Below are 26373 nucleotides of genomic sequence, written 5' to 3' on the forward strand. Positions count from 1 at the left end.
TAAGGACGTTTGTCGGGGACAAAAAGAGCCCGATAATGCTCACAAGAATAATAGTAATGTCTGCGCCCAGAGTACTCCAGGTCTTCAGACATTGGATTTACCCCCCGCATCTAGCCCCTATTCGATTGTGCTAGTAGGCGTGCCTGGTCTCAATAAAGATAGTGAAGAAATGACCAGCACACTGATTAATAAAGCCTCGCACTGGCTACGTAATAACACATCTGTCAGGAGATTGCAGCATAGGCATATTCTTATGGCCAAGAGGGTGGCTTGGATCGGAAACAGTGAGAAAAAATTTGCAGGCGACTGTGTCATTGTTAACTTCAGGCACCCCGAGTTAGTAAGAGATCTGCTTGATAATCGCCATGAGGAGGGAGGAAATGGGTCCTGTATCAGGATGCTACCCCTGCATTTCTTTTACAGGAATAGTGCCCCAGAATTTGGGCAGAGAAAAGGAGGGAGGATGTCCTCAGCAATGAAACGAACAGATTTGCCCCTCTCTATAGTACCTCTGCCCTGGACGAACAAGACTGACTGATGAAAACAGGGAGTGGGGAGACTGAGACAGAACGAGACACCCACCGCATTATTGGAGATATTCACCCACTAGGGGTACATGATCTGGAACTAGGGGCACTTGACCTGGATTTAGCGGCCGGTACCGTAGCAGGGCCGGAGAGGGAAGTAGAAATCATGCCACCACTAGTAAATTTCCCAAATACGTGCCCTCCCCCAAAAAAGCTGCCAGGAGCGACTAGGGGCCAAGCCTCAAACTATAAAGAACTGAGGCTGATTTCCTGGAACATTGCAGGGCTTGTAGCCAAGACTCAAAATTTAGACTGGCTAGATTTCATCAAAAAACACCATGTCATTTGTCTCCAGGAAACATGGGAAACAAGCAGTGACGCGTCATTTCTCAAAGAATACAAATTGTTCTTTGTCCCGGCCCAGAAATCCCCTATGGGCTGCGCCAAGGGCGGATTAATTATGTACGTGGCACTGGCATTGCAAGGAAGGTGGGTAGAGCTGGGGTGGGATTCATGCTGTCTCCAGGGCGTAAGATACATAACAAAGGGCTTAAAGCTCATTTTTATAAATTTTTATAATGCAGGACAATCTCTGTCAAATTTGGCTGAGCTGGAAGAGAGGCTGGTCAGCCTACAAGACACGAGGGATGCAGGCACCCAGTTAATTCTTATGGGGGACTTTAATTGACATCAGTGCCCCTACCTGAAATGGGAAGGTGGTACTTGGGACGCCTGTCCTTCTATTAAGGGTTGGCATCCGGAGCATTCTAGAGAGGATCTGGCACTGAGTACAATTCTGAGCAAGTTTGCTTTAACCCACACGATGGATAGGATTGGGTGTGGGATGCCTAACACTATAACTCCTTCCTTCAAGGGAAGGGGTAACAACTCAATTATTGATTCCATCTTCATATCCAATGTCTTAGAAAGTAGGGTAGGCCACTTTAAGATAGTGCCCAGTGTGTTCAGTGACCACAACCCCCTGGCACTGTCACTGGTGGACACGATCTGTACCAAAGCGGTCAAAAAGACCACTGTGAGCAAATATAAGGCAAGGGATCAGGGGAGGAGAATTAAATGGAGCAGCATTGACGGAGAGGAACTCCATAGAGTTCTCCTCACCAATGCGGATAACCACACTTGGAGGTGCTTAGATCTAAATGTAAAGGGGACGGATTTGATTGCAGCATTCGAGGGCACTGCTCAGCACATAGATAGCCTTTTAAGGAGTAAACCAAAGACTCAGGCAGATTTCTGCCCCAGATGGTTCGACAAGAACTGTTCAAGGGCTCATAGGGACCTGAAGACGGCACTAACAACAGTCCCAAAGGACAGAGGAAAGATTGCTGCCTGTAGGATTCGCTACAAAAAAGCGACCAAGTTGCGGAAAGCCTCCTTACAACTCGAGGCTTGGGACTCTCTAAGAGAGGCTGCAGAGCTTAGAGATATGAGCAGTTTCTGGAGGGTAATAAATGCCCCGTGTTTCCAGCCCCCAAATAAACCCCAAGTGGCGTCTCACATTCTGCCAGAGGCATGGGTGACGCACTTCACCAGTCTGTACAATCGTGGGAAATTTGAGGAGCAGTCAACCCCAGTCTTAGGACTCTCTATCAGCGACTGGACACCCATCATGGTAGCTGAGGTCAAATTGGGTATCGATGGTCTGGTAATGAGAAAGGCGCCAGGGCCCGACGGGATACCTCCCGATTTATTTAAAAGCCAGGCAGACCTCTGGGCCCCTATACTAACTAGGGTGTTCAACACAGCCTTCGAAGTAGGTATGCCTAGATCCTGGTCCACGGCCGTCATTGTGCCTATATTTAAGAAGGGCAACAGAAATGAACCACAATGTTATCGCCCAATATCCCTTATAGATGTTACGGCGAAAGTCTTGGGGAGAATCATTTTAAATCGCTTAATGGTCTGGGCCGATGAAAACAACATCTTCACGGATGTTCAGTATGGTTTCCGAAATGGGCGTTCCACAACTGACCAAAGCCTTAACCTCTATCACCTGGTGGCAAAGTATACTATGGCCAGGGAAGGCACAGTCTATTTGGCATTTATGGACCTCTCAGCAGCATTTGACTGTGTGGACAGAAGAAAGCTGTGGGAAATTTTGGGAACCATGGGCGTGGACACAGGACTGATCCACGTTTTACGAATGCTTCATCAAAACACCACGGCACGGGTTAGATTTACGGACGAGGGAGACGTCACAGAGGACTTCCAGTGTCGTGGTGGGGTAAGACAAGGATGCATCCTTGCGCCCTTCCTGTTCTCGCTTTATATCAATGGGCTCGACAAGGCGCTTGGAGCCTTGGAGGCAGACTGTCCCTGCATTGGGAGGAGAAGTATACCTGTCCTCCTATATGCAGACGACGCGGTCCTCTTGGCGCGTACAGGAAGGAGTTTGCAGGCCCTCATTAGCGGATTTGTCAGCTTCATGGCAGACCTTGATCTAGTACCTAACCTCTCAAAGTCGTACATCATGGAAGCGGGTAAAACCCCATCCAAGAATTGTGTCTTTACTATAGGAACACATAAACTTGAGAAGGTTAAATTCTTCAACTACCTGGGGATCCTATTTGATAAAGACCTCAATATTTTAAATCCCTCTTAAGACATAAATGTAGCCAACACCCTGGTGCGGTGGGGTCAATTATGAATTATGCACGCAGACTTGGCCGCTGGTCACCTAATGAAATAGTGCATCTATATGGCTGTGTCTGTTGCGCCAAAACCCTGTATGGAAGTGAGGTGTGGGGCTTCACAGACGGGGAAAAAATTCAATTGGAGGAAAACAAGTTTTTAAGGAGACTCCTGCAAGTGCCTCAAAGTACCCCTTCTTTTATAGTCCATGAGGAGCTGGGTATCTCCTACCTTAGCGAGAGGGCTTGCCTCAAACCGATTATTTGTTGGGTTAAAATATGGACAAATCCAGAGGCAAGTCTAAGTAGACAAATCTTGGAGGACTGTATGAGGGGGGACAAGGGGCTGCAAATACCCTGGCTCAAATATGTAAGGGACGTACTAAATAGATTGGGTCATGCCAACTTTTTCAATGATCTCTCTACACTAGCCAAGAGAGACAAGGGCGTCATAAAGGCAGACTTCCTACAGTATTCAGCCGGGGTCAGAGAGGAAAGGGAAGGGCAGAAAAGCACTGTAAGACAATACCAGCTCACAAAATCTTGTCTGGGCATGGAATTTTACCTGTCCAATATACACAATGGACAGGATAGATTCCTGATGACTAGATTTAGGCTAATTTTTTTGCAGCACATTCTGTCAGTCCCAGCTGGTTTTGCAAGCGATGCAAGCACAAAAGGGTGTTGCGGCTGCGATCTAAGATCTCCGCAAGATACCCTTCATTTCGTCCTAATCTGCCCCTTTTATGCATACCCAAGGTCCCGGTTCCTAAAAACTATTTTAAGACGCTCCAAAATCAGACAGGCTAAAGTGGCCCTTTTATTTCTTAAACTCTCCGCCGACCCCTTTGTTTTATTTAGCACTGTACACTTCCTGCGATTGGCTGTTAAACTAAGAAACACTAGAGGAGAGGATTAACTATGAGGGTCGCTCCCAAGTTTATAGGATCAAAAAGTTTGTACCCAGATTCAGTCTATACTAATTACAGTGAGAAAGTTGTACATAATGGATTATAGTATTTGATTGTCCCGTTTTTAACCACTATGTATATCGGGGTTTTATCATTACTGATTTTACGTGTATTGTGTATAATGATTTAAGCTTTTAACAAAAATAAGATTGTTTTATGATGTGTATCTTTTATGGATATTTTTTTTAATACCCGAATAAAGACTATTTGATTTGATTTGATTTGGTCTCATAGAGACACTGAGATAGGTAGGAAAGTACTGAGACAAGTATTCATTTAAATGTGGGTAGATACACAAGAACAGAGTAGTGGATAAGATAGCATACCCAGTGAGAGATTAATACATACAGTGATACAGAGACAGACATAGGGACATACACATAACAATAAATAATCATGTAAGCAATATTACAATAATATAACTGTGTATATTGGTTCTTCAGTATCTGATACCACATAATGAAAAGTTAAATATAGTTATTCTTTTTCTTTTCAGACATCAATTTTACTTAACTACAAACAGTTACAATACCATCCAAAAAAGACATCAATTTTACTTAACTACAAACAGTTACAATGCCATCCAAAAGTGAGAAAAGAAAAAAACTGAGACAAGGAAACTATGTCCTCACAACTGAAAAACAAAAGAGGCAAAATGCCGGAAAAGTGGTGAAAGTGAAAAGAACTGCTGGTAAGAGGACAAAGTAATTTCTTAAAATTGTATCTGCACAACTGGAAAGAAGGCAAAAATCAAGAAAATAAATAAAAGAGGAAAAAAAGTGAATGATATGAAGAGTAAAAAAATCATACAATCAAAGCACAGACTTTAACCAGAAGTCAAAGACAGTTTCAGGAAATCAGAGTTAGAACGTTCCATAGTACAGTAATTAAGAATCAAATAACAATTATAAAGAAGTATAACTGAAAAAGAGAAGCAGTCAGACAAAAGGAACGTGTTGAGCTTGTAGTTAATAAGGCCTTTGGGGCAGATGTATTATCTTTGCAGTTTGGGAGCGAATTTTAGTGATTCGCCATTAAGGACTTGCAAAATGCAATGTCTGTAGGTTTCGCAATAATAATTACGATTCCTACACATTCCTTAATTGTAAATGCAATTAACAAATACCTTTCCATTCATACCGATGGCCCTGTTGCACCCCTGAAATATGCATGTGTACATATGTGGCACACATACATGCCCTATGGCACTTTGAAAAATACAAAAAAGTGCATTTTTCAAGGGAATCACAAATTTCTACCAACTTGAAGTTGGTGGTAATTTGCAATTTCTTAAGGCAAAATCACACAACTTGGGTGCTTCCAAAATTGCATTTAAGGAATCGCAATTTGCGATTCCTTAAATGCATTCACAAAATAGGGAATCGCAAATTTAGCGATTCTCTATTTTACGAGGGCCTTTCCAGATGATACATCCTGAAAGGCTTTTTCCCGTTCGCAAACGGGCCGATTCTGAGAATCGGCCCGTTTGCCACGGGAAAAAGTCTTCATACATCTGGCCCTTTGCTCTCAAGAGGAATCTTTTTATTTTTACTTCAAACAGAATGGATAAAATAGTGTTGAGGATAAGAAAAGAAGCCAGAAGAAAAGCCTTGCCAATAGAACTAACTTTTGCAAATGGAGACATACTTCCAATACTGAGCATTTCTTTAATGAAGAAAGCTATTTCCAAGAGAGCACATTAGTGCATGCAGTTGATGAATCTGGACGTTGTTATGAGATGAAAGATGCCACTCCTATTCTTAAAGAAGTGATGGTTTCTAGAAATGTAGAGGAAGTGCTAGCTGAAGAGGTACAGGGATGGAGTAGACAGGCCCCTGTATATAATTGGAACTGTAGCTGTATTTGTACTATTCAGCAGGAATCTATTGATATGTTGAGAAATTTCCTACGTAGGTTTCCCTGCAGCAGTGAGACGCAGAAAATAGCTACGCTGCAAGGATTGGTTCCATGCAAAGCAAGTAACCATACTAATTTACAGGGACACTTACTAGCATGTCCATCAAAGGAAGTGTGTGAAAGTACCTTTCAGCTTTTCAGAATGTTAGCTGTACATCACTCAAAAATGTGAACTCTAGTTAGGAGACCTTAGTATGTGAAACTCCAGCCTTATGTTTAGGAGAATTGAATAGAGTTCTTCTGCACAGTGCAGTAGCAGAGGAACAATAAGTTTGTGATGATGTTCAGTTTTATTTCTTTGATCCTGAGGAGTGTAGGGAAAGTGAGGACTTGGTATCATCCAGGAGTCTCAGAACAGGACACAGGTATTAGTGTTTGTATGGGTTGTCAACTCACTCACTACAAAACTCAAACTCGTTATGTGGTTGTGTCTCCGTAGGCTGAAGAAGTCAACACATATAAGTGGCGAGAATTTGCAGCTTATTTATTTGTAGAGAAACACTTTGATGGTTCCACAGGACAAATTATGTGTATAGTTATGATAAATTGGAGGACAATAGAATGTCCACTAGAGCAGTCCATAACAAGGTCGAATGAGTTCCAATCCCTCAAAACTACCAGATTAAAACGTTTATGAATCAATTCTAATACAGTGCATACATCCACTCCAAGATATAGTTCGTATGGAGCCAAAGGCGTGGAAGTTACCTCCAACAGAGTTACAGAAAAGTCTTAAAGATAGAATTGTGTACTCGCCATTAGATTTGAAGCAGAATATTGAACCTGTGGGGGTGTTGAGAGGTTTGGAAGAAGCACTTATTATTCTAGTAAATGATGTCCCTACTAAGAATAGAAAAATATTATGGCAGGAGGTTAGTGGATGTCAGTAAAGTAAAGAATGCAACATTATATCTGGTACAAAACAATATTAATTATGAAAAAATTTAGATGCTCTTCAAGACATAACACATATGGAGGGTGATACATCATCATCCAGAGGTCAAATTGAAACGGTGGCTCAATCCCGATTGGAAGAAATGTATGAACACAACAATATCCACCCTCTGCATTCTAAAGAGATTAATCACGATGCAATTGACCTCTTTCAAATAAAAGAAGAAAGAGGAGCTACCCTGAGTGTTTGATGAGAAATGTTTAGAAGCTCAATGTTTTCTACATCTTTTTCCCACAAGAATAGGTGATGGGTGCGATGACCGGCCTGTACAGATACCAGAAGCTAAGTATAGTTCAACTAGACTATATTCAGAAGATCCTAGATTTCACCAGTATATTCCCTATATATTTAACCTTTTATTTGAGATTGACTTGTTAGGCCTATCTTATTTAGTAAACCACATTCTCATAACCAGAGTGAATCTGCAAAATACCACAGCAAGGGAATCCGTTAACAAAGTTCAAGGAAAAGATAAAAACTTAGAATACTGCTTGATTAGTTTAATGGTGTGCCAACGTGGCTCCAAGGAATATTGTTATCATCATCATGGTGAGCTGAAACGCATGTTGAGAAACCTAGGAGCACCTGCTTGTTTCCTAACACTCAGTTGTGCTGAGCATTCATTGGATGAAATCCTTGAATTCTTGCGAGAAGCAAACTCTCAAATAAAAGACATCAATCTGAAGACAGAAAGTAAACTTTGCTCAATGGACGCTGCAAACGATTGCAGATATTTTATCCACAGGTTTCAAGTGATGATGGCTTTCATCTGTAACAAAACTAATCCTCCTCTTGGCCAAGTAACTGATTTCTTTTGGCGCAAAGAGTACCAAGCTAGAGGTGCTTAACAAATTCACATGCTGTTATGGGTAAAAGATGTCCCAAAATTTGGAGCAGACACTTATGAGTCTGTCTTGTCTTTCATACAACAATATGTGCCATGTGCCATCCCAGAAGATGGTGCAAACAAGGGCTTGAGACAACAAAATCTACATTTTCAAACACAGAGATGTAGGAAGCACTGTCATAAGAAATACAGATGAAAAGACGTTTTTTCCACAAGATGCCGTTTTGGATTCCCACGACCTGTCATCTCAGATGGAAGAGTCAACATCTTTTGGTCTGAAATCAGGCATACCCTGTATTGGACCTGACCCTTTGCAGGGGATATCTCCCAACATTTTGCCTTCTTCCTCCCAGTTTTGTTGGCTTTAGGAATCTGGACACTTTACCACTGTTAACCAGAGCTGAAGTGCATATGCTCTCTGCCTAAAATATATTGGTGATTGGTTTATCCATGATTGGCATATTTGATTTACTAGTATATCCCTAGTACAGTGCACCATGTTTGCACAGGACCTGTAAATCAAATGCTATTAGTGGGCTTTAATGGCATGGTGAGCAAGAAAACGATGCATTAAGGCCCAGATCTCTGTACTGGGGTGTCCATCAATTGTTGTTTTTGCATTTGTCACCCCGAGTTGGAAGGGTATGCCCAGACGTTGGTCCTGGGCTCTCCATGCCACTGGAGTCAAGCTATCCTGGCTGATGAGGGCTGAAATCCCGAAACCGGTCCTAGAATGCTTGTTTCCAGTCCAGGCAGGACCTGTCATGCCAGTTCGGGCTGGACTGTTCCCATTGGGCGCAGGGACAAGATTGATTTGCAAATGGCTGGGTCCAAACTGGAATGGCATGGTGAGTAAAAAAACGATGGATTAAGGTCCAGATCTCTATACTGGGGTGAATGTATGACATTGTTCTGCATTCTGTCCATCAATTGTTGTTTTTGCATTTGTCACCCCGAGTGGGACGGGTATGCCTGGACTTGGTTCCCGTGCTCTCCATGCCACTGGAGTCAAGCTATCCTGGCTGATGAGGGCTGAAAGCCCCAAACCGGTCCTAGGATGCTTGTTTCCAGTCCAGGGAGGACCTGGCCTGGCAGTTCGGGCTGGACTGTTCCCAAGGGACGCAGGGTCAAGACTGATTTGCATATGACTGGGTCCAAACTGGAATGGCATGGTGAGCAAAAAAACAATGGATTAAGGCCCAGATCCCTGTACTGGGGTGAATGTACGACATTGTTCTGCATTCTGTCCATCAATTGTTGATTTTGCATTTGTCACCCCGAGTGGGACGGGTGTGCCTAGAAGTGGGTCCTGTGCTCTACATGCAACTGGAGTCAAGCTATCTTGGCTGATGAGGGCTGAAAGCAAGAAACCGGTCCTAGGATGCTTGTTTCCAGTCCAGGGAGGACCTGGCCTGGAAGGTGAGCAAAAAAAGGATGGATTAAGGCCCAGAACTCTGTATTAGGGTGTATGTACGACATTGTTCTGCATTCTGTCCATCAATTGTTGTTTTTGCACTAGTGGGCCTGCAGCACTGATTTTGCCACCCACATCAGTAGATTTGCAAACATGATTCAGACCTGCCACTGCAGTGACTGTGTGCTCGGTTTTAAACTGCCATTTTGACCTGACACGTGCACCCACTTTCCAGGCCCAAATATTCTGTTTTACAACATGTAAGTCACCCCTAAGGTAGGCCTTTGGCAGCCTCCTGGGCAGGGTGCAGTGCATTTAATAGGTAGGACATGTACTGTCGAGTTTTACATGTCCTAAATATTGCAAGGACTATCTCCGTGTAGGGTAAAATGAGGATTGCCTTGAAATCTCTTTTAAGTGTAATTTCTCATTAAACTCACAATTTAAAAATACGTCTTTTGGTGAAGTTGATTTTTAAATTACATGTTTGAAAATGCTACTTTTAGAAGGTGTGTGTATTCTTCCTCAACGATTCTGTGTCTCTGCCTGTCTCTAGAATCTACTACTGGGTTAGGATGGCAGTTGGGCTCTTGTACTCTAGACTGTCACACAAGGGACCTGAGGTGTGCCTTGCATATCCTGATGGGTCATAGCCAGAATGACGGGCCTTCCAGAGCTTGAGTGGTGGGAGGAGTTGTCACTGACACCTACATAGGGCTGTGCCTATCCTCAATGACACATCACTCCAACTCTGATGCAGCACGTGCTTCATCGCTGTGGATTTGACTCAGCGCATCTAGATCTTCGATGCATTATCCTCGGGTGCTGAATTCTTCTTTGACATTGCCCAGAAGTAAGGAACCGAGGCTTCATGTCCGGAGACCGATGCATCACCTCCCCTTCCAGTAAGAAACCAACGCATCACCAACCCTGACCGCAAGGGACCTACGCATCAACTTGCCTGCAAAGCAGTAAGCGACTGACACATCGCCTCCCCTGGCAGTCTGGAACAAACACATCACATCACTGGGAGTATGGAACCGGCGCGTCACAATGCTCTTCCGGCACATCTCCTCCCCTTGAATTCTGACACATCCACAGTACTTTTTGCTAAAAGCGATGCATACATTATTATTATTATTATGAGCTTATAAAGCGCACTTATGCCCAAGGGTGTCTTGGCGTTGCACACTGACTCCCTGGAGCACGAGGGCCCTATTCCCTAAATAGCCAAGTCTTCAGCCCCTTTCTAAAACAGAGGAGCTCCTCGGCATTCCTGATATGCGCCGGCAGGCTGTTCCAGGCTTTCGCTGCACAGTAGGAAAAATTATTTCCACCCCAACTGGCCTTTTTAATTCGGGGCACCGCAACTAGTCTGCCTTCGGAAGAGTGCAACGCTCTCCCAGGCACATACCAATTGAAGCACCTACTCAAAAACTCTGGGCCACTGTCCTTCAATGCTTTGAAAACAGTGCACAGGGCTTTAAAATGAGCTCACCTTGATACAGGCAGCCAGTGCAGTTGCCGGAGTCCCTCTCGTATGGAGGCAAACCTTGGAATGCTTGTTAGCAGTCTCGCCACCGCGTTTTGTACCAACTGTAATCTGTACAGATGTTTTTTTTTCAGATTCAGGTACAAACTGTTACAGTAGTCCAAGCGTGACAAAATGAGGGCTGAGACTGCTAACCTGAACCCATCGGCTGGAAGAAAAAATGTAATTTTTCTCAGTATCCTAAGAATATGGAATCGGGTTGAAACCACTCCGCTAACCTGATCCCCAAAGGCAAGTTTCTGGTCCATGATCACACCCAAATTCTTTGCCTTGCAAGTGGGGACTGGTGGCTTCCCCATTGCTTCAGGCCACATATCAGGAGTCCAGATGTTAGGATTGTTCCCAAATATCATGACCTCGGTCTTCCCTGCATTCAATTTAAGGCAATTCGAGGCCATCCAACCAGCAATGTCTTTCAGGCAGTCATGGCACCTTGCGACTATATCCACTTGAGACCCTCGCTGTATGGATAACACAATTTGTGTGTCATCAGCATAGGATGTGAGTTGCAGGCCAAAGGACCTTATTAAAGCCGCCAACAGGCTGACATAAATATTGAAAAGCGTGGGGCTCAGAGAAGACCCCTGCGGTACCCCACAAGGGAGGGCAAAAGGTTTGGATTTATCAAGCCCCAGATCTACTGTTTGGATTCTGTCGGCCCAAAAAGATTTCAGGAGGCTCCAGGCCGTGCCTTCCACCCCCGCCCTCGACATCCGGTCCATCAGCACCCCATGATGGACAGTGTCGAAGGCTGCCGACAGGTCCAACAGAATCAGGACGGCCACCCCTCCCTGATCGACCGCAACTCTAACCTCCTCAGTGGCCTTAATCAAGGCCAGTTCCGTGCTGTGTCCTGCACGAAACCCGAACTGCGTAGGGTTGAGTGCCTTGGTTCTCTGAAAGAAAGAACTTAGTTGCCTATTTATGGCCTTCTCCAGTAATTTAGCCGGAAGCGGGAGTCGGGATATGGGTCTGTAGCTATTAGGGTCATTTTTATACAAACTGTTTTTTTTATCACTTGTTACTGTGTGTGTATGTTCAAATGCTTTACATATTGCCTGTGAGATACGCCTGACTGCTCCTGCCAAGCTACCAAGGGGTTATTTTATCTGTGTGACTCCCATACCCTGGCTAAAGGGATGGTCCCAATTTGGACAGGGTGCAAAGCACTGCCAACTCTAGACCCCATTTCTAACACCCAGACACAGAAATCACCCAAAAATACAAGCAACCTTAGAAGAACAAACGCTTCCTATTATATCAATGACAAAAAACCTATGATTCTGATCAAATATCGATCCACAATTTATTGCAGACAACTCCATTACTGTTGCGGCTACATGACTTCATATATAACGCAATCAGAGAAGACAGAGATGAAAGAGATGTGGGAAGAGATTTCTTCAGAAAAGATTCTTACCAAGAAATTGTACAGCTTCAGCTTGAAAATGCTTTCATACAGAGACATAGGTTCTTATGAATACTTGGATAGGTTGAGCTTGGTTAGTTTGGATTCCAAGTCAAGAGGAATTGTGTGGCTAAGCCTAGGCTTCGAAATAGAGTACTCAAGTCTTTCCTATAAATGCAGTATCTCACATAATTCAATCCATAAAGTAGAGATATCCTGAAAACTAACATGCTGGATACATAAAAGGAGTCCTTTTCTTCGAAACATGTGTCTCTATGAAGTACCTCTGCACTACACATATAGAAGTAATGTAACTGAAAACGTAGAAGATTGAAGATACTGAGAACTTGGATATGATGGTTCTTGGGTGAGACACAACAAAGGGAATCTAATTAACCACTGAAAGCTTAGTTGCCAAACCCCAGAGAGAAGAGAGTTTTGCACTTGCACTTTTGCAGTTGTTTAAGCCATGCTGTGCTGACTCAGAATTATTTGGACACTATGACTGTTACGAAGACTCTTTCAATACTATGGAAGGCAGCATTGAGTGCTCAGTCTTTCCAACCTAACTGCAACTGTTGAAATATTAGTTTGTACAGGAGAAACTATCACTACTGAGACAGCAAAAGAGAGTTCACAAAGCTGCCAAAGGTTTGTACCGGTGAGTCAACATCCTCTTGGAGAACCAATTGTTCAAAATGAAGTTGCCATAGCTATGAATGAGGTAGAGACTGCAATGTAGCAAGCAGGAGAGGAACTATGGATTTTGAACACATAGTGGAACAACTTAACAACGAACACAAATACATTTACAATCAGGTTTAACATAAAATACAACATGGATTTCTCCACGAGGGGAAACAGTGTGATTGTTCTTTGTACAAACCAATATTACTGTAAATCAGTGGTCAAGCTGGCACTGAAAAAAGCTTCATAATTAAAGTTCTCAGTGGTGATCTACAGAAGACTACAGAATCAAATGTCTCATGTGTAGTAACAGCCCTAACAGGATCATCTGCAAATAACAGTAAAGGGATTACTTTATTTGCCTACTAATGCTACCTGTTTAACATGACAATAATCTGAAATACCAGAATCTGTCTGGTGAAGATTGCCATGAGGTGTGAAGAGCATTGAAGAAAGTGAAGCTTTTAACAATGAATGAGGTCAGCATGGTATCCAACTTAATGCTTGCATTCATACACTAAAGAATGCAGCAGATTGTGAGAACAAGCTAAGATGTGTTGTTTGGAAGAAAACATTTGATTGAATTTGGTGACCTACTGTAACTCACCCCCGTAGATGGACAACCTGTTTTCAAAATACTTGTGCATAAAGAAACAAGGAATTCTCTGGGGAGCATTGGCAATGTAAATCTTTGGTTAAACTTTGAATACAAGGAACTAGTGAAAAATATGTGTCAAGCATCTGATGTAACTTATGCAGAAATCCTGAAAACATTAGCATAGGAGTTCTAAAAAAAGAGGGGAAACATGCATTGGAAAATCAACTTATGAAAAAACTATTTCTATCTAATATTACAGAAGCTGAACTAATGCACAAATGTATTGAAGAATGAAGTCTATAATTTGTGTAATGCCAATACTTGAAGAGTGCTCCAAGCATAATGAACAATTACTACAAAAGGAGAAAATAGATATTTTGGATTTTGCAGCTAGTGATAAAATGTAACATTAGGGAGTCAGAATACTACTCACAGATAAACACCAAGCAAAATTTGAAACTTTGGAGGTTTGTCTAAAAAAATGCAGGATTAGAAAAGCATTTACGTAGCAGCAAAAACTGTTGAGTAATTCTAAGCCATAATGTAGAGGAAGATTTAGTAGATGGTGTAATGGATAAAGTAATTGATTTTTATTAATTACCCAAATATATGAGGTTGCATACTTGGCCATATAATATGATCAGATTGATGGCGTGAAGCAGATTGGCTGTTGTGTTGTATGTTTCTTGCCAGTGAAAGACTTATATGAGTGGAACCAGTAATTCCCACTCTGTGTACCGTATGCTGTAACTGTCCATAAATCATAAAGTTTAAGTGTAGATGCAGCTTTTATAAAAATTGGAAGTACTGTATTTCAAGAAGGAATGTCATATTTAACACGTTAGGCATTCACACATCCAGTCATACAGACATAGAGACACTTACACAGCCACTCATAGACCCTTACAGCCACTCAAACATCCACTCAATCATCCACTCAATCACCCATACAGAAACTCACACAGGCACTCATTCAACCATACAGGTACTTACACACCCACACACTCACCCAACTGCCACTCATACTGACACTCACTCAACAATACAGCTACTCACACACCCACTCACTTACCCATAGAGCCACTGACACAGCCACTCACTCACCCATATGACTGCGAACACACCCATAGAACAACTTCATACTCATTTACACATTCATATAAACACTCACACACCCACTCACTCATACTCACAGCCCCTCACACAAACATTCACTCACTGATAGTCCAGTGGCGGTTTCTTCATGAGGGCATCGGGACTCCGCCCCCTTACATTGCCGAATATGCTCAGCTGAGCACTGAGCAGTGATTTAATACACCGACCCATGATTAATTTACGAGCTCGGAGCGCAGCTGCCAAAATGCCTTGAACATGGGGCACTGTATGCCCCACACTCACTCACTGACGATATGTATACTATCAGCACATTGTTAATTGATTGAACAGTCAGTCACCGTTTTGACCTCACGTCACGGGACTCACCCTGCCCAGGCTACGTGTTTGCTGTCTGAGAACCTCACAGCCCTGAAGGCTGTGATGTCATCACCTCGGCAAAGACCTAGCTGCAAGGCACAGTCTCCACCCCCTGATGGTGTGGAGGTAAAGTTAGCCCCAGGCGTTTTGAAAGCAAGCCCGGGATCGCTAACCCTCCACGTCAATCAGGGAGAGTGGAACTTGTCACCACACCCTTTTCCAACTCGTTACAGGGACGAGTTGGGAAAGGGTGTGGCAGGTGGGAAGCAGGAATTGAGTCTGCGCCGACTCAACCACCTCAGGCGTACTGCGCATGAGTCTGAGTGACTGTGGCAGTTAGTGTTCGGACTTGAGTGCATTTTTGACTGCATGATAAGGTAAGACTTGCCGCTCCCAGGTCTGCCCCATCTTGCTTTGGGTCCCATTCTAATTTCCAAACAACACTTCATTTCGACGTCCACTCCTGCCCTTTGCCCGTCATCTCTTCTGCCTTTCTCCTTTTGTATTTGCCCTGCTTCCAACTTTCCATGCCGTTTGTCCAGTCCCCTGCCCCCGTTTATCATGCCTACATCCCGTGTCTGCCCCTCCATCTGTTCCGTCGGATTTTCATGAGAGGGTGGCAGCCAGGCAGGTCTTTTCACAACACCCAGGCTAGAGACGTTTCACGTTTATTTTCATGTGTATGTAATGTATTCTCCTGCAGTTTTATATAGCGCACTCTCATTATGCAAAATTTACAATTAGAGTTCGGCAATTTATGAGCGATGTTAGGTGAGGCAATGAGTGTTTGTGTAGAACCAACCCAACATGGCATCCAAAAAAATGTCATTAAAAGTGGTGATGGCACGGCCTTGCCTGCATTCCCACCTGCTGTCATTACTATGTCCTAGTAACTGTCTAATGCCAAAAGGTGCAGGGGCATACAACCTGGCCTGGAGGAGGAACAGCTTCACGCCTGTGTGACCCCCCCCACCTGAAGGTCCAACCCATCATGTGAATGTGGGTGAATATTTGTCCGAGAATACGTTTCTTAATCCATTTGACCAGGTCCCAGCTTCCGGCAGCATTTCAATACCTTTGGTCGAGTTCGCGCTATATAAAGTGGCAAACAAAAAACAGGGAAATGCCTAATGGCCTACCCATTTTAAATTAAGTCGAGTAACGCATTCTCTGTTTTTGTCCATTTTTTTCATTTGTCCTATGACCTCATTTTTGCTGCCATTTCCCAGTCTTTTCCATTTGTTTGGTGCCTTTCTCCTTTCCCTCTGTCTGTGTCCTTGCCTTATTTCTGAATTGCTTTTAACTCTGCCTGACTGCCGTTCCACCTTTAGTTCTTGCCATTTTACATTGTCTATTTCTGCAATCTCCTTGTTGTTTTTGCCTTTTCACTGTCATCTCCATATGTTCTGTGCCATTCTCTGTTTTCTCTGTTTCTTTCCCTTATTGCCTCATTTCTGACCATTTTTTTTTAACAGTGCCCGACTGTAGCTTCACCTCTAGTCCAACTGTGCCTTCTGCCTTCTCTGCCACTTTTATGCCATCCATTTCTGACATTTTCTTTCTCATCTAGCTACTTGCATATTTTCTGACTTTTTTCTCCTCTCCTCTCTCTCAAATTCACCCCTGCTCTGCTGCTTACTAACGTCATGTAACAAACAGAACCCCATCATGTTTTTATTGGATGTAAATGTTTGTGAATGTGCGGTGCATCGTTTCAGTAGCAATGAGCGCAAATATCGGAATGTGAATGGAAAGAGAATTGTTCACCATCCCCTTCGGTGCTCTGGCCAATAGGAAGTGAGTTCCAAAGGCATCACCCACAAAGTTTTATGCCCACTACACCCAAGTAAACGGCAAGAGAATGTGAGCTTTTCTGTCTTGTTGATGGGTGTATCTGTGTGTAAAAGTTTGTGGGTGTTGCAAAATTATTTGCAGTGTGCTCTGGGACCAATAGGCAGCTATTGGGGTATTATTAACACAGGAGTGATGTGATCATATTTTTTGGCTTCTAGACATGAAGCAAGCTCTGGCGTATGACATTTCCCCATATGGTGCAATCACAAAATGATGTGCTGGAAAATGTGTGATGCGTACATGCCTAATGCGCAGAACACAGACACACACGCTCAGACCAAGCAGACATGCAAAGAGGTGCAGACACACGTTCTCACGAATACGCACATTGTACGTCCAAAACAGACAAAAAGAGCGGAAGGGCAAACACACAGAGCAAACACATCCACAGGAGAGACATGCACACTTCAGATATACATACTTCACGGCAGTCAGACAGACACCCACACATATATAATCAATACACCTACACTATACACATGTTTCTCATTCGTGCAGTGCTCTCCGGGTGAGCAGGACGAAGTAATTCAGCATAGGGGGACTCGTGTGGCATATGCTAAATTGCCGTGTGCTTTCTGCATCTGAAACCTTGCAAAAAAACACCGTGATTGGGTACATGCAGTTCTATTTGCAAACATAGCAAAGTTTTACACATAAGATAACCACAGCCTGATTGACTGAGCCCAAAGCCTGTTTTAAAGATTCAATCCATGTCACTTTCAAAGAGTTGATCTAAAGAGATCCCCACATTAAAACTCAGCGTCTGAGCCTTACAGCATTGGGAAAGGAACATTATTGCCTCACATTTAAAATCTAACTCCGCACGCTGAAAGAAGCAACATCACTAGCACTCCATTCCTGGTTTACCCGTGAATAGCAGACTGTAGGAAAGGAAAACTTCCAGTTTTATCATATAGGATTTCCCCATCGCACCTCTGCCATTGAGTATGAGAATAAAAATTGGATGGCCCTGAGGAAGGTGGACAGTAATTAATTTAATCCATCGAAACGTATGTTGGCTAGATGTACTCCCGGCTGGCGGCAACACCATGCATAGCTGAAAAGGATCTCTACCATGTTTCGTATTAGCATGTCCATTCAAGCTGGTAAGTAAATGAAAGTTTGAATGTGTTGATGTGAGTCTGGCTTTGGTGAGGATGACATGGAGTGAGAGGTGTGGTGTGATTTGATTATTTCCTTTCCTTTTCTTTTGATGGGGACATGAAAAGTAATTTCAACATTATTGAAAGTTTATCTACATGCATTGTATTTCTAAGTATGAAGTGTACTGCTCTCATGTCTGTCATGTTTTAACAATATATGTATTTTTTCACTTAAGAAAAGATGTTTAAAAATGTTTTTTAAAAAGTCTATTATGGAGTAAAAATATTGCCTTGACTATAAGAAAAATATTTTTTGAATAAAATGCAAAAATGAAACAATGTAGTATATTTTAATCTATTCAGAAAGTGAAGCCCACAAGAGCTGATTTAAGCTGTAGTGGAAGCATTGCAGGTCATGTGGGAGATTTACTCTGTATCTCATTGTTGTTTTCCCCCTCCTCCCAGACCTATAAAGCATCTATAGGGGGTACCTTTCCATAGTAGAATTTTACTCTGTTGGGCCATCTTGAATGCCACTTTTTTTTCACGTAGGCACTGGCTCAGTAGACAGATCCAATCTATGTATGCAACATTATTAAAATTAATTGTGGTTTATTGCAATTTAGAATGGCTCATTCATGAGACCTTGGAACTGAAGATAGTTTGAGGGGAGGCAGTGGCCTGTTTCTGTTTAGTACAGTGGCTTCTGAAAGTCTTGAAAATGCACCATTTGCCCACTCATTTTTCAAAATGTTCTCGGGGGCGAATCCCCCCGAACCCTCCTTAGGTTGTTTGGGCTCACTCGCTACGCTCGCTCGCCGCAGTGAACTCCACCAGTAATTTTACACCTGTCCACATTCAAATATCACCAGCCGCCACTGTGATAGTCACTCACACCCACTCACTTACCTATACACACACTGAAACAGATACTCACTCACCCATACAGCCAATCACACACCCTCTCCCTCACCCGAAGAAACACTCACACAGCCACTCACACACTGATACAGTCACGCAGCCACTCAGATGAGATATGTTAGCAATAGTATGACTAGTTACTAGTACAGTAATAATAGTAATTTAATTTATGCTGTAGCTTAGTATATATCTTTAAGTCTCAGAAACATTTACAAAACATTTATTCTCACTGGATGATGTCATTTGAGAAGTCATCAGTGATGTCATCAGTGATGTCACTGACCATGTCATGAGTGATGTAATTTCTCAGGTCGTAAGCAGTGCATTGCAAGGGGGTAAGTTATAGTTAGCTCAGGCAACTACAACTGCAGAATTTAATTGGTTTTTGGTTTTGTATTAATGAAATGTGAGTTTAATTATAATGTTCCTTTAAACTTTTTTCAGTGAATATATATATATATATATACACACACACACATATATATATATATTGAGAGAGAATATAAGCTTAGAAGTAGCAGATCGTGAGGTGTTAATGCATCAATGTCTTCAGGTAAATTGTACAGCATATTGGAATTTTGTACTTCCCTACTGCCTCATCATGGGTGCTGCAGAATAATCTGGGTTATTTCCGCGCCCCAGGAGGTGATGTTACCAGGGATCCTGTTAATTCTGGCATGGGAAAATAACACAGACGTTTTAGGGAGAAACATGCACAAATCTGATTCCCTACCAAGTTCTGCATATTTTTCCCCTGATTCACAAGGAAAATGTAGCTGCTTTCAGTAGATGAAATCTCTTTGCAAAACAACACAATTAGCAATTCGAATCCTCCATATAGTGCCGGTAAAACTTACAAAATATTGAATAGAAATCTTTTTATATTTGTGCAATACATTATGGGGCAGATTTACAAGCCCCTTGCAGCAGTTTTAAAATGTGAAAAGTAACCAAAAGTGGCGCAAGGGGCTTGTAAATCTGCCCCTATGTTTTTTTTCTAAAACTATTAAAAAATATACTTCGTTAAAAATATGTCCTAGGATTAGAATTTTTATTTATTATAGATGAAAACTATTCTAGCAATTCAAATGATGCTACTTTGCATGCACCTGCAATTATTGACAGTCGCAATTCTTAAGTGACCTAAACAATATTTTATAGTACTGTCAAAAACAGTTGCTTCTGTCATCATCTCGAGGCTCACTTACCATCTTTGAGTATGGTTTCCCGCCCAGTGCCATCAATTTTTTGACGTCCAATGAGGAAGCTGGTGGTGTCCGCAAAATAAATGTAATTGGATTGAGCATGAAAATCCAGAGCGCGCGGGTTGACCAGGTTCTCGATGGGATGCATGTACTCGTCGGCTACTTTGTTATTCAAATCCATTCCCCTGATGATCCCAGGCCGCCCTTTTCCATAAAACAAGAACAGCTCGTTCTTGGGCCCTGCACAAGAAAGATTACGCACGTAAGAAACAAAAGCAGGCTAATCTTCTTTCACCCTGCCTAATTCCACTATTTAATTATCTGGCACAATTAGTGTTTTTATTCAATACTGAAAATGTAACTTTCCTGTAATCAGAACATATCTTCTTCAAGAAGGTTGCGTTACATTAATTGAAAAGCAAATAATTTCCTTGATTAGCTGACTTTGGATTAGTTGTTCTTTTGTAGTTGTTGCTGTCCATGCAATAAAAACATGACAAACGAGGGGATAATGTGGTCCTCGGCGTGAAACTCGTTCGACTTTTTTTAATTGCTGAGACAGTAGCTGGTAATGATAGGGGCATTTATTAAAGTCTGCAGTTTAAGAGCCAATAGATTAAAAACACCGCTTTTTCTCAAGCATGCTCACAAAAAACAGGAAAACAATCTGCTTGGAAATGTTCTGCGCTATTAAAAATGCAGACTGTGCCGTGGATACTAGTGCTTGGGTGGAGGGCGAGGAGGAGGTGGAGAATGTCATTCTGTCGAACTCCAATACCCTGGTCTTTGAAGTTATTTGGGTGGGGGCAAAGTTCACCTTCAATTTCTTGTTTTAACATTCAAAACAATAACATAATATGCAGATCATGGTACCATCAGTACCAAAATGTGCATGTTCTGGCATTATGCTGACATTGTCATCAGTATGTTTCAGCACTTGACCTTTAAATATGTACGTGAGTGAATTAAAAAGGTGTGGACGTTATCACACCTTGTAATTAGCAGGTGCAGTAAACTGTTCAGAAGTTGTAATTCCGAATCCTGCCAGAAATTCATGGGACAGTGGACTTGTATCACGCAGATTTAACTACATTTTGACCATTTTATTGCTACTTTTTATCAAAATCTTAGGGAGTGTTAGAAATCTGAGCAAACAACTGTAGCCACTCGTATTCACCTCGTTTAATCTAAACATCTGTAAAAATAAAACGTATGAAAGAATATATTTACTTTTCCCATAATTGTGCCACAGATATATAGCCGAATAGCTTGCCTCTCTCGATTCTGTGAGGCTAAATAAAAAGAAGCCACAAATAAACATGGCTGCTCCAAAAGAAAAAAACTAACAGCCCCAAGGGGTTTCATGTAATCAAAAGTATGCAGTGATGGACTCTATTGCCCCAATCAATGAAACTAAGGCCTAACATGCATTTTAACTGATGGGTGTCCACATGAGCATGCATTAACCAACAGCCCTGATTTTGCTTTGGAAAGTGAGGGGGCATTTGATGGGTTGAACATACTTTTGCATGACCTGCCATCACCTCCCAGGCTGAAGCCAGTCCTGCAGCGACAAGTTCGTGTTTTATAGCTGGAGCTGAGCAGACAGATGTGCGAGCATCCCCCTGGCATTCCATGTGGGTCTACTTCACAGGCATGGTTTCTGACTAAAACAAAAAAAACACCAGACAAGATAACATCATCAAAAGCAGATTATTGTACGAATCGGCCTTTCTTTAGATAATATATTCAGTGCAATAAAATGAGTTGCAACAAGAATTTCACCACATAGTTCAACAGTGTTTAATGTTTGAACAAATACAAATAAGCAGTTAGCAAGACATTTCACATAAAGGCAAGTCAGAGGGAACATATTATAGCCACCCAGTCCGTCTACTTCTCCTGACTAAGCAGCTTTCTCATCTTGTTACAAATAAATGTGTTTGTTTCTCTTTGATTGCTTTTGTCATTAGATTTACATTTTGATTGATAGTTTCCAGGCAGGGCATCTATGTAATTCAAAAGCCATTGAACAATGCCCTTGAATTGTGACAAAATGCCTGGTAAAGCAGTGGAGCCCTTTGATTCCAAGCCCAGCCGCAGCTTTCTCTAAGAAAGCATCTCTCTGTTGTGAGATCCATCAGAGGTACAGGCTTTGAACTCCCACGCTCTCCCCATACACAGAGATCTGCAGAGGAGAGGATCACACCCTTCTGCTTCCCCCACGTCATAACCAGTGCTTTAAATGGGAAAAAATAAGTGCAGGTACTCATTAACCCCTTGTGTGCTTCGGACGGTCCTGGCCGTCTGACGTCACGGTGGGCGTGTCCGTAGGACGGCCGGGGGCTGTTCGAACTCCTCCCACTCAATAAAACGCCCGCACAGCGCGAAAATTCGCGCAGCGCGGAACGGGTTAATATGAGCTAGAGGTGTGTTAAGTGGGCAGGGCTAGAGGCGGGGTTAAGGGCAAGATTTGATGATACATAATGACTTCTGTACCAGTTGCAGCACATATCAAACCACATGAGAAATGTATTTATGTAAACAAAACAGGTTAACTCATTACACAAAATGAAAGCCAAACAGAGTAATATGTTAACAATACCTTGTTTTGTAATATTTGCTGCTTCTTATTGCCATACTGTTTTTTGTTGTTGTTTGGCACAATACTATATACTCTCCAGCGTGCACACACACACACACACAGAAACAAGCAGACATATACACAAAAGCATTCCACACATTCCCTTTAAAATATCTCCTGAGACTGTCCTGATTCTCTCCCTCTTTCTCTCACAGAAGAACAGGGACACACGAGCAGGCACACTCAAGTTGGCAAGCACACAGACATAAGCAAACACTCACACAAAGTCTCAGGTGAGATTAAAGCCATTTTAAACTCCTTGCCTCCCATGGCTTTTTAAATTACCACTGTCAGTGTGCTGTCTCCATATCTGTGTTTGCCCAAATGCACACAATTGTGTGAATGCGATTAACAGCATAGGGCCTAAATGGGCACTCCACTGTCAAACACAGTGTGATGGTGAACACAGGGACATCATGCAAATTATACCACGCTGAATAGTTCATCAGCGGCTCAGGTCATGATTACAGAAACTCTTTGGCTGTCAGAGATAGGTTCATCTTTCAGCTGAATGGTCGTTGTGTCCCTGATTGACAGTAAAGGGTCTGTATAGACCCTGCACTGTTAATCACAGCATGACGCAAGACAAGTCCTCTCAGACCCCGGCAGTCTCAGGGCATTGAAGTGGAATCTCCAGCAGGGACTCTGCAAAAGGCTACTGCGCTTATGAGCTCCTGAGCAGAGCAGCATCTACCCTGTGCTGGAAGAGATACCTAACCGGAGCCTGCAGTGCCGTCTATTAGCGTACCAGTACACTCCCTGGCTAAAGAGAAGTGCCGGTACTGACGGCCAGAAAATTCGGAAGTGTTGGTATGTCCCATTTAAAGCACTGGTCATAACACTGGAGAGGCTGTGGAAACTGGGTGAGGTGTAAGACATACCCAATTGAATTTGCCACGAAAGGTAGGAGTAGAAACATATATGTGTGTGTTTTTATTATGGAATTGTGGCGAATGATAACTATTATGAGCTTATTTTAGGAAGGGTAAACAATGGCAGGACTTATTCTGTCGGCTTTGTTTTTAGGATTGAGGGTCAGAAGCCAGGCATACAATTTTTGTTGTCGGTGTTGCAAGACTCCAGCTACATGTGGCTATGATTGAGGGTAAGGATGCTAGGTATAGAGTTTGATGGTTGGGATGAGGTAGGCGAGTGTGATTTTTGGCAAAGCACTTCCTCATGTATGGGTGTGTAGATCTGAGGTCTGAATGGGTGGCAAAGTGCAAGATGCTGTGAGTGCTTGAGGGATGTGGGGTGCTTTGTATGGTTGGGTGTTTGTCAGGTAAAGCAATGCCAGATGTGGGTAGTGTTGTCATGTGACTCGATGTCAAAAGCACCATATGTTTGTAATTTAGAGTTTAATGAAGTAGGAGCCCCGTTCTAAATCACCAGTGCTCCCAAAATTCCAAACATAATCCCACCACCTCATGTAGTTGGACGACCCACTTATTGACCTCTAGAAGGGTATCTGTCAACTCTATTAAAGCTAAAGGGAGGCCCACCTAACACAAAAGCCCTCTATTTGGATTTGAGACAGAATTAGCTGAAGATTATTTACTTTTATTTTCCTCACTACTCATCAGAAGACATGCCATTTCAACATGGTTGGAGTCACTGCAGGACCAGAATATCTCAGTAAGGCATAGGAAAGTGAATAGAAGAGTTGGTCATTTATAGGATATGCAGAAAATGGTTTCTCAGATGAAACCTTTTTACTGAGGAAGAAAGTTTAGATGGATAAACTCCCTCCTTAACGTCTACTCCCACACATTTTACTCCGTCTTTGTTTGTTCATATGGAATAATGTGACACAGGTGCTCAGGTCAGTCATCAGTCCAACCATCTCCATCAGTTCTCTTGATCGGAAGTTTGAATCTCGAGCCCTGACACTTTTGGGATCCTGAACTTGCGAAGGGGAAGCTGTTGGTGCCCTGCCCTCATTCGCTCACCTAAGTTCCGCTGGTGCTCCGCTGTGTGTCCCTCTGCCGTTGCTGCTGCCGCCACATCACCTCGCGGCCCTGGCGAGGGGAGACCACATCTCCCAGGCGCCCTAGCGCCCTTCGACGTCACCAAAGCGCCCGGAGGCGCTCAAAAGAACGCCGCTCCTTCCGCGTCGCGGGACGTGCGCGGGCGGGCGCCGGATGAAGCCCGGACAAAGGGCGGGCCGTCTGAAGCCGTCCGGGGCCAAAGGAGGCCGGGCTGGGCCACCCCTCTTGTTCCTGCTTCAAGCCTGTGACTGGTATGCTAACATTGTTACCTGATAGACTTGGTGGATTGCTGCACAAGTGATTGTTTGTTCCACTACACGCTGTGACTACCGCTTTTACTCGTTGACTATGGCAATGTGCACACGGTCAGGCAAGGGAGGCACACTGGGAGGGGCTTCGGTTAGTGGCACTCTTGACCACCATAATTCGTGCCTGCTCTGTTTTAGAGAAAGAAATTGCAATTACAGAGCGGCGCCTCTCCCTTGATGCTTTAAAAGATAAACGCTCCTCATTGGGTCCTTTTGTGCTAGCTGCTACACCCGCCCACTCCAATACCCTAGTGGTCGACATTCTAACAGGGAATTCACAACGTCTGCCGATAAGCACGGATTCAAATTCTGTTGGCCCTAGCGATCCTGCTTCTGCAACATTGTCAGACCTCTCATATTCTCCCTTGTTAGTTGCCTCCCAAGTTACACCTAATACTACCACTACTGTTACCTCACCTCTTGTAAGCCTTGTGACCACTGAGCCATCCACCGTAGTGGACCCAAAAACCGTGCCAAACAAAAGGAAAAGAGTAGGTAGTGGTAGCAAGGAGGATCAGACAAAAGCTCTTAAAAAAAGTAAAAGCAAATCACGTAGTGGCTTGGGTGAGAAAGTGGGTCGAACAGTATTATCTACACCCCACCAGCTCAGGATAAGATCATCTTCTGCTCACCCGGTCAACCTAACCACTGATATTCTTGCAGAGCAACCTCCCCAACAATCTGCATTACAAAATGACCTTGACCCCCAACCTATACTTATTAGCCAACTTGAAAAAACTATTAAATCCTTGTTACTTCCTATGATGGAAAGAGTAAGATTACTGTCTGAGAGGCTCGAGAGATTTGAACAGGCCTCTCTTGACAACTTCTTCTCTCTCAAGTCCCTAATCAAGTTGCACTCAAAGTTAGGTCAGGATCATGCTACTGCCGTTGAAACTCCTTTAGTTACCTCTAATGAACTCATGCCCAAAGCTGCCTTGCCGAACTTAAATGCTGCTTTAAGCTTAGGCCCAAAGAAGGGAGTTGCCCCACCAGGCTTAGGGCCTCTAATACCTACAATTTCTCCGGGTAGCTTTCCTCCAAATAAAAAATCAGCCTCCGGCCTGACAGGTACCCACCCAATCCCCGGGGCACCGGGATGCAACGCAGAATTTGCACAGAATCTCTCTAATTCACCCATCAATGAACCTATACAAATTCAATCCAAAGTCCCCCCCACTGGCTCAGAACAGTCCTTATCTCATGTAAACCTTCCACCGGAGTGCCTACCCTTTGTTGCCATTTTGACTGGAGTTCCGCACCCCAAAACTGCTAAGCCAGAATCATACATCGAATTACGTAATAAAACAACACACTGGCTGAATACCAATAGGCCACTCCCAAACCATC

At 43.1% G+C, this 26373-nt stretch overlaps 1 protein-coding gene across 1 annotated transcript in view; it reads right to left on the reverse strand.

Annotated features, from left to right (window-relative positions):
* Positions 1-26373, reverse strand: part of LRP1B (LDL receptor related protein 1B) — a 3634433-nt gene that overhangs the window by 2191415 nt on the left and 1416645 nt on the right. Inside the window, exons 10-11 of the mRNA XM_085647014.1 lie at positions 21607-21750; positions 20087-20323 (exon numbers count right to left, since the gene is read on the reverse strand). Of these exons, the coding sequence (XP_085503140.1) occupies positions 20087-20323; positions 21607-21750 (381 nt within the window). The remainder of the gene's footprint in view (positions 1-20086; positions 20324-21606; positions 21751-26373) is intronic.

This window comes from Triturus cristatus, chromosome 3_2 (genome assembly GCF_964204655.1).
Source record: "Triturus cristatus chromosome 3_2, aTriCri1.1, whole genome shotgun sequence".
In the NCBI taxonomy this organism is placed as follows: Eukaryota; Metazoa; Chordata; class Amphibia; order Caudata; family Salamandridae; genus Triturus; species Triturus cristatus.